This window comes from Miscanthus floridulus, chromosome 9 (genome assembly GCF_019320115.1).
Source record: "Miscanthus floridulus cultivar M001 chromosome 9, ASM1932011v1, whole genome shotgun sequence".
Lineage (NCBI taxonomy): Eukaryota > Viridiplantae > Streptophyta > Magnoliopsida > Poales > Poaceae > Miscanthus > Miscanthus floridulus.
The window spans coordinates 123,861,290-123,877,075 of NC_089588.1; the positions used below are offsets into that span (position 1 = coordinate 123,861,290).

The 15,786-nt window shown below is 48.1% G+C and overlaps 1 protein-coding gene across 1 annotated transcript; it reads left to right on the forward strand.

Annotated features, from left to right (window-relative positions):
• Window positions 1-470: 470 nt before the first annotated feature.
• Window positions 471-2,871, forward strand: LOC136480824 (uncharacterized). Its single transcript, XM_066478269.1, has 4 exons — window positions 471-1,322; window positions 1,804-2,244; window positions 2,435-2,616; window positions 2,766-2,871. Exons 1-4 carry the CDS (start codon window positions 471-473, stop codon window positions 2,869-2,871), a joined length of 1,581 nt encoding a protein of 526 aa, XP_066334366.1.
• Window positions 2,872-15,786: the final 12,915 nt, after the last annotated feature.

The following is a 15,786-nucleotide window of genomic DNA, read 5'->3' on the forward strand; positions in this document are numbered from 1 at the left end:
CACGCGGCGGCATCGGCGGCGGCGGTTGCCGGCACCGGCTACACCGAAGGAGATCTCAAGGTGCCTCCGGTCACAGCTGTGCTCCGTCATCACAGAGCCTATCATAGCTGAGCCCCCTCGACCACGTGCCCCCAGGAGGAGCCATGTGGTGGACACAGCGCTCTCACCGCCGTGTTGGAGCGGCAGGCTCACGGCCAAGAGCAAATGCAGAGCACCTAATCAAACGGTGCAGGCACAAAATGTGTTGATGACCAAGTGGGGAGTACGCCCACTGCAGCCGGCGCAGACTGGAGTGGATGGCGCTTTCGACGACTACCTGGCACTGTTCGGCGAACCCCTCTCAGACTCCAAGCGGGAAGCGATCAGGATGTTGTTCCCGGCCGGTTGTGCCATCAACGGCATCCAGCTTGTCGAGGGGGTCGAGCTTGAGGTCTAGGCAACCTCTGCATCCTTGTCGCCAAATGTTGTCGATGTCGAACGAAAACATCTTAGTTTGGAATGTCCGTGGCCTCAATGGTCGCGCGTGGCGCAACGTCGTTAGGGACTTCATCGTCCAGGAGAGGGTCTCGCTTGTCTGCTTGCAGGAGACTAAGCTCTCCAATGTATGCAACCAACTTGCTTCTGAATGCCTAGGAACATCATTTGAGTATGCCTTCTTGCCTGCTGTGAATACCGCCGGTGGTGTTCTCCTCGGCTGGAGGACGGATGCCTGGTCGGCGTCGCATGTGTCTCTGCAGTCACACTCGGTAACTGCCAAAATCACTAGTCGCTGTGATCCCAGGTTGGCCTGGTGGATCACCGTCGTTTATGGGTCGCTGGATGCTAATGACCAGCAGGCTTTTCTTAACGAGCTCGTGGGTCTACGCTCCTCGCTGCTGGGTCCCTGGCTCATTTGCGGGGACTTCAACATGATCTACCGTGCGGCGGATAAGAACAACGACCGGCTTGATTGCCGATGTATGCGTCGCTTCGGGTGTTTTCTTGGTGCGGTGGCGGTCGAGGAGCTACACCTCAACGGTCGCCTATTCACATGGACTAACGAGCGCCTGCACCCAACGCTCGAGCGCATTGACCGCGCTTTCGCTTTGGTGGATTGGTTGGAACTGTACCCGAACCACCACATGCGTGCGCTCTCGTCGGACTGCTCGGACCACGCACCCCTACTGCTGTGCATGGATGTCGTTCCCTGGGCGCGCAAGCGCTTTCGCTTCGAGTCCTTCTGGACAAAGCTGCATGGGTTCCTCGACGTCGTCGCCTTGGCTTGGGAACCGACCTTGCTTCATGCAGACGCGTTCCGTATCATGGACTACAATCTCAGGAACGTCGCTCGCGCACTAAAAAGTTGGAGTATGCGCAATATCGGGAAGCGTCCGGCTACAGCTTGCCATTGCTCGCGAGGTCATCTTGCGTTTGGACTGCACGCAAGACCGGCGACCCCTGTCGACTGAGGAGAGTGCGCTGAGAAAGGACATGAAATGCAAATGCCTTGGCCTCGCGTCCCTCCAAAGAACAATCGCCAGGCAGCACTCCAGGTTGATGTTCCTAGCCGAAGAGGACGCCAACACGAGGTTCTTCCATCTTCAGGCTTGCCACCACAGTTCGAAAGAACCACATTGCCTCGCTCAGAGTCCAGGGGAACGACCTTGTCCTCAATGAGCAGATGGCAGACGCAGTGTATCACCACTACAGCGGCCTGCTCGGCACTCCATTCCATCGAGCGGCCGCTGTGAATTTGACAGCCTGGGTCTCGCCCAGCATTATTTATCCATGCTGGACGTGTGCTTCTCCGAGTTCGAGATCTAGGTGACCATCTCGGAGTTGCCGTTGGACAAAGCTCTAGGGCCGGATGGCTTCATCGGGCTGTTCTACAAAGTAGCCTGGCCGATCATCAAACAGGACGTCGTCAACGCTTTCAACGCATTCTGGTCACTGGACGGGCGCAACTTCAATTTAATCAATGATGCCTTCATGATTCTCCTAAAAAAGAAGAATGAAGCCCAGGAGATCTGTGACTACCACCCAATCAGCCTTATGCACAGCTTTGGAAAGCTTATTGCCAAATGTCTTGCCCATCGGCTTGCTCTGGTGCTCAATGACCTGGTGCATCCCTGTCAGAGCGCGTTCATCCAGGGACGGTCCATACATGATAATTTTAGAGCCGTTCAACTGACCTGCAAGACCTTGCACCAGAAGAAGCAAGGTTGCCTCCTTCTTAAGATCGATATTGTGAAAGCCTTCGACTCCGTCTGTTGGCCTTTCCTTTTGGAGGTCCTACAACGGCTCAGCTTCAGTAGGCGGTGGAGGAACTGGATGTCTATCCTCCTTGGATCGGCAAGCACCAAAGTCCTCCTCAACGGCAGACCGGGCAACCACATCTGCCATGCCAAAGGCTTGCGGCAAGGTGACCCCTTGTCCCCGATGTTGTTCGTCCTAGCTATGGAGGTGCTTGGCGGACTCATCCAGTGGGCTGAGTCCCAGTCCATCTTCTGCACCTCTCCGGTGCGCCGCGGTGCGTTCAAGGGTGTCGCTATACGCGGACGACGTCGTCATGTTCATTAAGCCAGAGATGAACGACATCGTCGCCATCAAAACCATCCTGCAGATCTTCGGCGATGCGTCAGGGCTTGTACACTAACTTGGGCAAGTGTGTCGCCAACCCGATCTCCTGTTCACAGGAGGAGCTTCAGCTCAGTTCAAAACATGCTGTCCTGCACAATCGGAGCCTTTCCGTGCAAGTACTTGGGCATCCCTATCTCTACTCGCAGGCTGCGCCGGACCGAGGAACAATTCCTCATTGACACCGTCGCGGCGCGTATTCCGCTCTGGAAGGGTCAGCTCATGAACACTGCGGGCAGGGTGGCGTTGACATAGGCGACACTCTCGGCCATCCCAGTGCACCTCTCCATTGCCGTGTGCCTGTCGCCATGGGCGGTCGACCGCATCGACAAGCTACGTCGATCGTTCATCTGGTCTGGGTCGGCCACAGTGGGCGCGGTCATGTGTCGCGTGGCGTGGGAGGTCGGTTTGTCAGGCCCAAGGAGCTCGGTGGTCTCGGCATCATCGACCTGCGAAGGTTCGGTCTAGCTCTGAGATTGCGCTGGGAGTGGGTGCGAAGGTTGACCCGAACCGAACTTGGATCGACCTTCCGTCATCATCAGACAAAGCCACGCGTGCCCTCTTTCGTGCAGCAACCATGATGGTCGTCGGGGACGGGACCTCAACGCTGTTCTGGCAAGACTCCTGGATTCATGGGTGCTGTGTTGAACAAATTGCGCCCGCGGTGTTTGCCTCGGTACCGCGGGCGAAGGCGAGGTCCAGGTCTGTGGCGTCGGGTCTGGCTGATCACGCCTAGGGTGTCCGACATTACTGGGGCACAAACTGTTCAGGTCTTCCTCCAGTACCTTGGACCTCTGGGAGCGGGTTCGCGGTGTACAGCTTGTGACGGGGGTTACGGACTCCGTCATCTGGCGTTGGTCCGCTGACCACAAGTACTCCGCGGCATCGGCGTACTGGTGCGATGTTCATCGGATCGACCTCGCCATTCGGTGCTAAGTTGATTTGGGGGACGCGCGCACCGCCCAAGGTCAGGTTCTTCTTCTGGTTGGCTCTGCATCGTCGTTGCTGGACCGCGAATCGGCGGATGCGTCATGGGCTGCAGGACAGTGACGCTTGCATCATGTGTCTTCAAGCCTCCGAAACTCTGGATCATATCCTGCTGGGTTGTGTCCTCAGCCGTCAGGTCTGGATAATGCTCCTGTCCAAGCTTGGGCTCACAGCCGTGGCCGCTCACGGTGACGTCGACCCCTTCCTCTGGTGGGCCTGGGCTAGGCGTAGGGTGCACCGAGGCAGCAGGAAGGGCTTTGATTCGCTCCTCATGCTAATCTGCTGGGTGCTTTGGAAGGAACGCAACAGCACGGACGTTCAGGAATGAGGCCAAGGACGCTCGAGAGCTGTGTTTGGAGATCCGACAGGAGGCCGCCTTGTGGTTGCGGGCCGGGTATTCGACCCTGTCGTCGCTCGCTTCGTTCATGTAATTAGTCTCTTGTGTGCTCGCTGCCGGCTACCTCTGGTTTTTCTTTTGCCGCTCGGTTTTATGTTTGTGCTGCTAGACGTGGCAACCTTTGCTTACCTTACGTCGACACTGCCGTTGTTTGTTTGGATGTTCTCTTTTTCCTCTTAATGAAATACGTGCTACAGTGCACATTCGAGAAAAAAAAAGAGGATGGTTGAAAATGACTGAAGCCCCCCTCTTGTATGAGTTTCTAGATTCCGCCACTGCTTACATTCCTTCTGATCTTCCTGAAAGATCGTATGCTGGACCTTATGTTGTTCCTTAGCTTGAAAAATACTGCTGTTCACGTGCTTCCGATCCTTCTCATCTTTTCTTCTCCAAAAAGATAAACACCTAGAGCTAGAAGGCACGCAGTAAGGCATCAAATGGCCAGTTAGCAGGAGGGCCCTCCCGTCGAGGCATGCACGAAAGGCCAGGCCTCAACCCCATCTGTTTCATTTGCTTGCTCCTTCTTCACATGAAGCCATACAACCACCTGAACAGACACAAACGATATACCACTGCATGCAACTATGCAAGGGGATGATGAGCGAGTGTGAGTGCTGTAACGCCCTAAAATTTGCCTCTTTTGAAAATATGTTTAAATTGATTTAAATTTGAATTTTGTGCTCATGAAATTGTCGACACAGAATTTCGTCCCGTGCCGAGCACACACGAGCAAGCCTGAAGGGTCCGCTCGATGGAGCTGGAGATCCGCCTATCTTCAGCGCAGGGGTGGTCGATCCTGCGCACTCTTCCCAAGACGTGCCAGCCAATTTGACCCTATAATTGACAAGGAGAGAAAGTTTATCAGTAATTTAGGACGGAACATGCCGGTGTTGCCAGACAGCCCCGAATGTGCGGCTCTGAGAGCCGATATGAAAGGAGATCGACTAAATAGTCGATTCCAGCATATTCATAAGAATGAATCGGTTAAAGCTCATGGAGTTGTGTAAGAAGAATCAGTTATCGTTCAGGATGAATATCATTCTTTGGACAAATATTGGTCAATGGCAATAAGGTATTAACAATAATTAGCTTATACTGAGCCAATGACTGCAAGTAACCGAACCCCTTTATAAAAGAAACAGTTCATCATCATTCAACTATTTAATAGAGATAAATCTAATGAACATATTAGATCTCATCTATCGCTATGACCAGTGGGGCATGAGACAGAATCATGCAGGCCGTAGAAATAACAATAGACTCGATGACCCTAACTTATTACCAATATCAGTGGGGCATGAGGCAGAATCATGCAGGCCGTAATACAATAATAAGATCATGGGGCTAACACATCTTTCAACCCATCGCTACTTCAACGGTCTCGTGACATGAATTGTTCGTGAAAGCACTCGATATCGGCTAAAACAGCCGATTCAGGCATAGCGCACAATTAAGATCATGCCCTCTCAGAAACAGATCTACCAAACAACGATCCCCACTCCACGGTGCTAACAGTAGGGTGTGAGGCAGAATCACACAGGCCGTGATAACGGGCCATGGAACGGTTTTTGCTAGCCAACAGATCTACTTAAGATCAAACACGTCTTAACCGCATGTTGTGCACGATTAAGATTGATATAAAATAGCCGATAAAACATAACTCATCGTTTAAAGTGCGGATTAGATCAATTTAGATTAACAAACGATGGGTTAAAAAGGATATAAGGCCGATCTAGATCAATCCCAATCGGACGAAGTGATATTGCTGTAATTAAATAAATAATGGAAGCAATAAGCAATATCGGTAACTTAATGAATCTATCCGAAGGAACGCCACCCTTAGCTAGAGCCGATAACTTGACCTTAATCTAGTTCGAGCAGTGGAGGTCGACCGGATCGATGCAGCCGTACTTGAACTAGACAAAAGTCGATAACTAACTCATACCAGAGTCGCAGTGGAGGTCAACGGATCGATCCAGCCGTATGAACAGAGGTATAAGCCATGATGGTACTTACAGACAAGCAGTGGAGGTCGACCGGATCGATGCAACCGTACTTGCTGAAGAACTCACCGAGATCTACTCTACTCCTACTCCTAAGGGGTGGCCACAGCCGAAAAAAGTAAATAACTTGTATTTGATTGATTGTGTGTGTTTTTACAATAGCCAGGGTTTCATATTTATACCCGGAGCCTAAAAACGAATCCTACTCGAGTACGACTCAATACAATCTTTGGTACGAAGAAAACATTCCTATTTTAAGACAACTTGGACTCTAATCTTTTCCCTTCTGTAGAGTCTGATATGTATCTTCTCAATGCCAATCATATCTCATCATCGCTATCTGCTGACGTCATTTAAAGATAATCGATCCTAGTGTCGCATCCGAACCGGCAGATATCAATCTTTACGTAATCGACTCCTTGATTGACACAATCTTGGAAGCCTGTGAGTTCCCGCGCTCTTCTCCCAAAAATTTTGGTGTAAACACATGCCCCCCAATTTTAGGATAAAATGATTTTATCCCAAAATTTCAGTACATTGGTTTACCACGCCGCAGCTGTTCTATCCCGAGATATACGCATGACTCCTGACTTCCTAGCCCGAGTTTTATATAACATCCCAATAGTATCTTTTCCGACTCTCTCGGCCCTTTTGCTTTCTCCCTTTTTCTTGAGCCAACTGTTCTAACCGATCCTTTTCAGGACATTGAATTTGATCCTCCGAGTTTGGATAGGGAGGGGCGTCCCATAGACTATCAACCACCATGCCCGGTTGCAAGATTAGGATCGGTTGCACCTTCGTTGAAGAAGTTGATGAAAACTCATGCTGCCCCCATGATTATGATATGTCAATCTACAAAGTGCAAGGCGGTCCAAGGGGCAACTTAGAAAGCCACTACTGGAAAAAGACTCTGCAGGATGAGACCATCAGCTGCTCAGGTGAACGATCCATATTTTCTCGAACTGAGGTTTAACTTCCTAACTCCGTTCTTTCATAGTTATCAAACATTGCGTCTCAAACTTTCCTAGGTGCGGAGTTGTTGTCTCAGGCGTTTGATTCAGCACCAGTCAAACCTTCGTCGGCTGATCCTCAAAAGGAGCCGATTTCGGTGGAAGTAACTGATGCTTCCACAACGACAAAAAATGTGAGTTTTTGCTTCCGTTTTATCCTTGATGCTTGTTGGAGTATTTTCCTCAAAAATTCCTGATTTTATTCAATTTTCATCTTTCATCTGATTTCTTGCTATGTCAGATACTTCCCGTGGAAACACCTATACAAGAGCAGGGGTTTGACGGTCTCCTTATTGAAAATAATCCTGCTGTTGCTGATATCCAAACCGTCGATTCCCCGGTCCAGCATACAACTAGTGGTAAGAAAATCATATGCTCAGATACCAACATGAATTAAAATCCTTCCTTGTTACTGCAGATACCAACGCTGGAAGCTTAGAGCCAATTCAATCAGATGCTATTAGTGCGTCATCAGCTGTTCCCCCTCTTCAGATAGAGGCTACTACAGAGAAGGTACTGTATCTTCTTCGCCATCCATTTTGTGATAAACCGATTCAAACCTCCTAATCAGGATTTCCCTTATACACAAGCACTCAATCTTCCAGTCCAGAGTTACTCTTTCAATCTTGAGGAGTATTTTGATGAAGATGAAATCAGATCGTCAGCCACTTCCTCTAGTGAAGCTTTGTCGGAGGAGACCAGAAATCGGCTAAGAAATATACTGCCAACATTTGAGAAGAATATAGCCAATTTGGCCCAAGGTACTCATTTAATGCAGAGAGCTTTCTTGGCCATTAAGGGTGATCCATCCCCAACTCTCTCTAGAGTCTTGTCATCTTTGTCCATTTTCGAAGATTAGGCCCTGAAGGTGAAAAAGACCTAGAGGAATTTGTCCAATCGCGAAGCCTTGCTGGACAAGGGGAACTCCAACAGGCAAGAGGCTAAAGAGCTGACGTAGTTGATTGATGATTTGAAGAACTCCTCCCTCAGGACCGATCTAGAGTTGTCTCAACTAGGGATCAAGCGTGCAAAACTTGAGAATGAGCTAGAAAACGCGAAGGCTGCCATTGATCATCGCAAGTCCACTCTAACCCAAATACATGTTGCCATCAAACAGAATAAACAGGAACTGTTGGCCAAAGTAAAAGAAGGCAGAGCCATCCGAAGTAGCCTTGAGAATATTACTGGAACAGCCGAAGAATACGAGCAAAAGCTTGCAGAAGCTTATGTTATTCGGCTAGAAGTACTGAAAGTCATCCAGGATATTCTAAACCTATGATCCGTATGTTAACAAGTGTCTTGTGTAGGATCAATGATAACTTGTATTTTTGTTGCCTTGTTGTATTTCTCGTTTTCGCTTAAGAGCTGATTTGAAAATAGCCGATTTCATACTTCCAATCTTAATCCAATTAAGTCTGAAAACTGGGCTTTTATTAAGAGAACCCTTCGATTTTCTGCCCTCAGTTGCCCAACGTCGTATTCTCATCGGCATTAGTGAAGTAGCGCTTCGTGTTCTATTAATTGCGGTTGCCTTTTGCATGTCCGAGGCGTCCGCCTCTTCGCTTCATGTCTTCAAATACCAGCCAAGGGCTTCGGCCTCGAACACATCTCCATTCACAACTGTTCCTTCAATCTCCTCCGCCTACCAAAACCCTATAGCAGTTTTCTTTCTCCCTTCCATAGATCCAATCATCCTTCATGGCCGGCGAGGATAACCGAGGCAAGCACACAGCAAAGGAGATCCTGGAGGAGAACATGCCGATGAGCCAGCGTCTCCGACGCATGAGGTGAGATTGATGATTCCCTCTCATGGCGACGAACTATTCTGACTCGCCTATAGGTTTGTTGTGAATGACAGTCTTCGTCCCCTTCCTAGGGCCGGCGGGCCCTCCGATGCGGCATCTTCTACGCCGGCCTCATCGTCGAATTCTTCCAACTCCTACAACAGCGACGACGCCCGGTGTTTCCTTCATGAGTGGAGGATGGCTCGGAATCGTTATTCTGAGGCGACTTGGGAGAACAGTCAACTTGAGATTCATCTTGGGGTCTCTCAGGCTGCTCTTCATGCGGCCGAGGAGGAGGCCAGCGCCGTCCGAGCACGGCTGGCCGAGTCTGAGGCCATGGTGGTGGGTAAGATGAATTCTAGGAATGCCTCATTCCGATTTCCATTGTCTTTATCTTGATAGTCTTTTTGTTCCTATGATTGCCAGCCCTGATGGTGCAGTTAGAATCTCTCCAACTAGCGGCGAACGCAGCCATGGATGCCGTCAATGCTCAGGGTTCCCCCATCGACGCTCATCTCCAAGACATCCCGGCCCGTGTTTAGGAGATTGCCCTCCACGACGTTCGTCATGGTGCGGCGGTGGCGCTAACCGCGGTGCAAGTCCAAACTGGGTATGAGCTCCATGCCATGGAGACTGGCTTTCCAATGGGCAATGGCCCAGAGGAACATGAGGACCTTGTTTACACCGAAATTTGGAAAGAAGGTCGCGGTGACTCAAGCTCCCAAGATCATGTCGTCAAGGGAATCAATTACATGCAGATCGGAACTAGCCGATTCGGATGCAAGAATTATAATCGGCTTTCTTCAGATAGCGCCAGCAGATAAGGACAAAGGCTACAATCAGCGCCAGGATGGAATGTGATGGACTCTCAAAAAGGGAAAGATTAGAGTCCAAGTTATCTTAAATTAGGAGTGTTTTCATTATACCAAAGATTATATTGAGTCATACTCGAGTAAGGTTCGTTTTAGACTCCGGGTATAAATACCAAACCCCGACTATTGTAAAAATCAACCAATCAATCAAATACAAGTCAATTACTTTTTTCAGCTCCGGCCACCCCTTAGGAGTAGGAGTAGAGTAGATCTCGGCGAGTTCTTCGGCAAGTACGGCTGCATCGATCCGGTCGACCTCCACTACTTGTTGTAAGTACCGTCATGGTTTATACCTCTGTTCGTACGGCTGCATCGATCCGGTCGACCCCCACTGCGGCTCTGGTATAAGCTAGTTATCGACTCTTGCCTAATTCAAGTAGGGCCTGTGTGATTCTACCTCACACCCCACTGCTTGAATTAGATCAAGGTCAAGTTATCGGCTCTACCTTAGTATGACAGTCTTTGGTAGATTCATTAAGTTACCGATATTGCTTATTGCTTTTATTGTTTATCTAATTACAGCAATATCACTCTGCCCGATTGAGATTGATCTGGATCGGCCTTATATCTTGTTTAACTCATCGTTTGCTAATCTAAAACCGATCTAATCTACATCTTAAGCGATGAGTTATGTTTTTATCGGCTGTTTTACTTCAATCTTAATCGTGCATAGCGTGCGGTTAAGGCATGTTCGATCTTGAGTAGATCTATCGGTTAGCGAAAACCGTTTCATGGCCCGTCATCATGGCCTGTGGGATTCTACCTCTCACCCCACTGTTGGCACCATGGAGTGGGGATCATTGGTTGGTAGATCCGTTCCTGAGGAAGCATGACCTTAACTATGCGCTATGCTTGAATCGGCTGTTTAGCCGATATCGAATGCTTTGACGAACAGTTCACATCACGAGATTGTTGAAGTAGAGATAAGTTGAAAGATGTGTTAGCCCCATGTCTTGTTATTGTATTATTGCCTGCATGATTCTGCCTCATGTCCCACTGATATTAGTAATGAGTTAGGGTCGTCGAGTCTATTGTTGTTTCTATGGCCTGCATGATTTTGCCTCATGCCCCACTGGTCATGGCGATAGATGAGATCTAACATGTTCATTAGATTTATCATTATTAAATGGTTAAGTGATGTTGAATTGTTTCTTTATACAAAGAGGAGTTCGGTTACTAATATTCATTGGCTCAGGACAAACCGATCACTGTTGATATCTTATTACCATTGATTAATATTCGTTTAAATGATGTTTATCCTGAATGATAACCGATTCTCTTCACACGACCCCATGAGCTCTAACTAACTTATTCTCATGAATATACTGGAATCGGCTATTTAGCCGATTTCTTTCATATCGGCTCTCACAGCCGTACATTCGAGACTGTCTGGTAACACCGGTAAGTTCTGCCCTTAATTACCGATGGACTTTCTCTCCTTGTCAATTGCAGGGTCAAATTGACTGGCACGCCTCGGGAGGATTGCGCAGGATCAACCACCCCTGCACTGAAGCTAGGCAGATCTGCTCCATCGAGCGGACCCTTCCGGCTTGCTGCGTGTGTCCTCGGCACGGGACGAAATTCTATGTCGACACATATTTCTAGCATGCCTGGTGGGACACCACAATTGTCATGGCGGTTCACAACAACGACAACATCCTTATGGTACATTATGAAGACCTACCTGATGAAGATAAGGATACCATCAACAAAGCTACAGAAGAATTTCAGAAGAAGTGTTTGTTGTCCTACACCAAAACACGTGACAACACAATTATTCAGAAATTTCCACTACCAAGAGTTCTACTACATGGGCAGACAAATACGGTCGAAGCTGAAGATAGACGTTTCTTTACAGAAGCCATAGACAAGTCTGTTCATGATGCCATATCAAGCCGCAATGAAGCTTTCGTTGACGCGTTTCACAACGCCATGAAAGAGGCGATTCATGGAATTCGAGTTGGTCAGGTTGGATCGACTTGTTATAATATTCCAGATCCATTGACCCAAGGGACTAATCAAGTCGGTACCAGTCATCAAGAAGCAGGCACCAACTGGTAATGGTGGCGTCTAGACACTTCAAGGTTCATCTGAACAAACTCCGGGTACTGCTACAAATCAGATACAATACAATCCTGGACCGTCAGTACAGCTTGTGCAGCAGCCGGCGGGGCAAAGTCAAAACCAGATGATCAATTTTGGCACATCAGGCCACATACCGTCGTCGGCTCAGAAGATAGCACCATCAATTCAGAAGGATCCATAGAGATATAGATCCTTATGTCTATAATCAGAGACTTCAAGCAGCAAGCCAGCAAAGGACCCAACAGATTGAGATTCCACAAGGCTATCACTATGGCACGGATTATAACACCCTCCACATGATACCAAATCTAGGATATCAAGGCACGCGGGATTTCAATCCACAGATGGGTCAGCAAGTACCGAGAAATCCAAATCCGCAAGCTGACGAGTTGCTGCTCAAGGTGACCGAGATGATGTAGAATCAGTTCGGTCTGAAGCCAAAAGGAATGACTTTTTCGTACAAACGCCCATATCTAGAATGGTATGATTTGGTCGCTCTTCCTGCAAATTACAGGCTCACAGAGTTCGCCAAGTTCACTAGTCAAGACGGTACAAGCACAATAGAACATGTTAGTCGGTATCTTACACAATTAGGCGAAGCATCAGTTGAGGATGCCCATCGAGTTCGTTTCTTCTCCTTGTCCCTGTAAGGGCCGGCCTTCACTTGGTTCTCGTCACTACCAGTCAACTCCATTGCCAATTGGGCCGACCTGGAGAAGAAGTTCCATACATATTTTTACATTGGAACTGGAGAGAAGAAAATAACCGATTTGACAACCATGAGACAGAGGACTAATGAATCGGGCACTGAGTTTCTTCGAGATTCCGAGAGACTAAGAATCTGTGTTTCTCATTGAGCTTGGCCGATGATCAGCTAGCTGCTTTAGTCATCCAAGGAATGCTGCCAATGTGGAAAGAAAAGCTGCTAGGACAGGAATTTGACAACTTGGGTCAATTGGCTCAACGAGTGGCAGCACTTAATAGCCAATTCCAGAGCATATGCAGAGATACTCGATTCCAGAAGAGTACCTTAGTGGCCAAAGCTTACGATCCATATTCAGTCGATGACGGCTATGAAGATGAAGAAGAAGAGGTTGCTGCAGCTAAATGGAATTGGGGCAAGAAGACAGTAATGGTGCCAAATCCTTGGGGAGGAGGAGTTAAGGAGAGCTATGACTTTGATGTCACAAAATCGGACAAGCTCTTTGACTTCTTACTTGAGAAGGGCCAGATCAAATTGCCGGACGATCTTGTTATGTTACCCCCTGAATAGTTGAAGAATAAGAAGTTCTGCAAGTTCCATAATGCTGCTTCTCATTCCACTAATGAGTGCAGAATTTTCCGGCAGCATATACAGAGGGCTATTCAGCAAGGGAGGCTCAAATTCGATACACCTCGGAAGATGAAAGTCGATGATAATCCTTTCCTAGGAGATTAGAACATGGTTGATGCTGGGCTGTTCAAAGGAAAAACCAAGGTCCTAACATCGACCAAATCGAGAGAAGCTAGGACAGTCGATCCCAAAATGCAAATATCGACTGATGAGTACAGAGAGATTAGAAGACATCGTGCCGAACAAAAGAGCCGATACGAGCAGAGGAAGACGTTGAAAGCAGAGACGTGGGTCACATCTCGGATTCTATTGAATAAATGGCAGCGGCAGAAGGAAAAGGATTATCAACGTTGGTTAAAAGATCAAGCATACCAGCATCAATTAGAAGAAGAGAGGTATGAAAGGGAACAAGCTGAATTACATTGGAATTGTCCCTTCTTTAGGCACTGCTGGAATGAAGGTTTGAAGTTTCCTACCAGACACGACTATCCAGAATGTAGCAATCAATATCGGGAGTATAGGCAATCTCGAACCAACCGCCGGTCTATCCATGCTCAAGATGCATATCATCATAACAACATGGATCGACGCTTAAAAAATGAAAGTGTTCATGATCTGTTGGGAAAAAGAGTCATTGGACAGGACTGGGCTGATCATGAAGAAGAAGGCACTTAGAGAAGATACACGTGGCAGGAAGGCCAGTGGTGCCCAGAAGATTTGACGAGAAGCCAAAAGAGGAGGGTGCAGCGCCTAAGGAACAGAGAGATGGAACAGGCTCAGGCATCCGGTAAAACTCAAGTATGGCGTACCGAGCAGATAGCTAATAAGGGTCAACCATCGGCTAGTATCCAAATGGCTTTTCTGTTACCACCTGAATTCAGAGCTCCGACAGATCAGGAAGTTTATTCAGACTTCGATGAGTTAGAGTATGAAGAGATGGTTGCCAAGTTAACGGTTGTGCAGCAAGCAATATTTGATAAGCCAGTCAAGCATCGGCACTTAAAGGCTTTATATATGAAAGGTTTTGTTGATGGGAAGCCGATGTACAAGATGTTGGTGGACGAAGGTGCTTCTGTCAATCTTATGCCATACACCACTTTTCGTAAGCTTGGCAAGGGACCAGGAGATTTGCTTGAGACCGACATGATGCTTAGAGACTTTGGAGGAAATACATCCAAGACCTCGGGGGGCAATAAACGTCGAACTGACAATCGGGAGTAAAACTCTGCTCACCACGTTCTTTGTTCATTGATGGGAAAGGATCATACAGTTTACTCCTCGGTCATGATTGGATTCATGCGAATTGCTGCATACCGCGACCATGCATCAGTGTTTGATTCAATGGCATGGAGATGATGTCGAACTGGTTCAGTGCTGATGAGTCCGTAAGCATCGCAACAGCCGATCTAGTCTTTTGGGAACTAGGAGATTTTCGAGTGTTTCTCTAGCAAGACATGGGAAGGAGGCTTCATTAAAATCAACAATGAAAGCCAATAGCCGATGCAAGGCGATCGGCTCTGAGAGTTTGTTTAGTGGAAAAGTGACAAGCTTCACGTCGACCGTTGGATCAAAGGAAAAATGAGTATTAAGTCTAGGAGATGGGTTTTAGGCCGACGTATGTGAATGCTGAGTTAAAGTGTAAGTGTGACTTCAGAGTTAATGGATTTGAAGAAGTCATGTTTCACTTAACAGGATGTTCAACCTGGGTTGATTGCTCGTTCGACTTTTGATGTGAAAGTTTCTATAGTACGTTATCCTGACACCCGGGCAACATTCGATAGCCGATTCATTCTCGGCTCTAATACCTGATACCAGGAGGGTATCGCCTCTAGTTCAAAAAAGTAAACATCTTTAAAGACAGTAATAGCCGATACGATATGTATCGCCTATAGAGCAGAAACAAAAAGCAAAAATAGTCATATGCAAAGATGTCACACTGAAGCACAATCATAAAGGAACAGGAGTCTGCATTCATCGGTTTATCCTAAGTACAAACTAATCGAAGATCTTGTTCACCACATCCTGAGCGGGTGTGATGTCCACAATGGCCTCTACCGCTGCAGTGAAATCTTCTATCAGATCTTCATGTCCCTCAGGGCCATCATCGGTCGGGAAGCCAACCTCCATAGTATGGAGATCATGCCCGGTTTGGACCTGCGCCGCAGTTAGTGCCACCGCTGCACCAAGGCGAACGCCATGGAGAGCAATCTCTTGGACGCGGGCCGGAATGTCTTGGAGACGAACGTCATTGGGAGACCCCCTCGCATTGACGACGTCCACGGCTGCATTCGCCACCGACTGAAGAGATTTTAGTTGCACCGTTTGAGCTGGCAATTGCAGAAGAATATCAAGACAAAGGCAATGGAAACCAGGATGGAAACATTCATGGAGCTCATCTTGCCTACTACAGCAGCGTCAGACTCAGCCAGCCATGCTCAAACAGCATTGGTCTCCTCCTCCGCCGCATTAGGAGCAGCCTGGAGGACTCCCAGATGGATCTCTAGCTGGTCGTTGTTCAAAATCGCCTTGGAATAACGGTCCTCGGCCACCCTCCATTCTCGGAAGAAGCGCCGGGCATCATCGCCATCATACGAGTTGGGAGAACTCAACGATGAAGCCGACGCGAAAGATGCAGCGTCAGTGGGATTGTCAGTCCTGGAAAAATGGTGAATGCTGTCATTCACAATGAGCTTATAGGC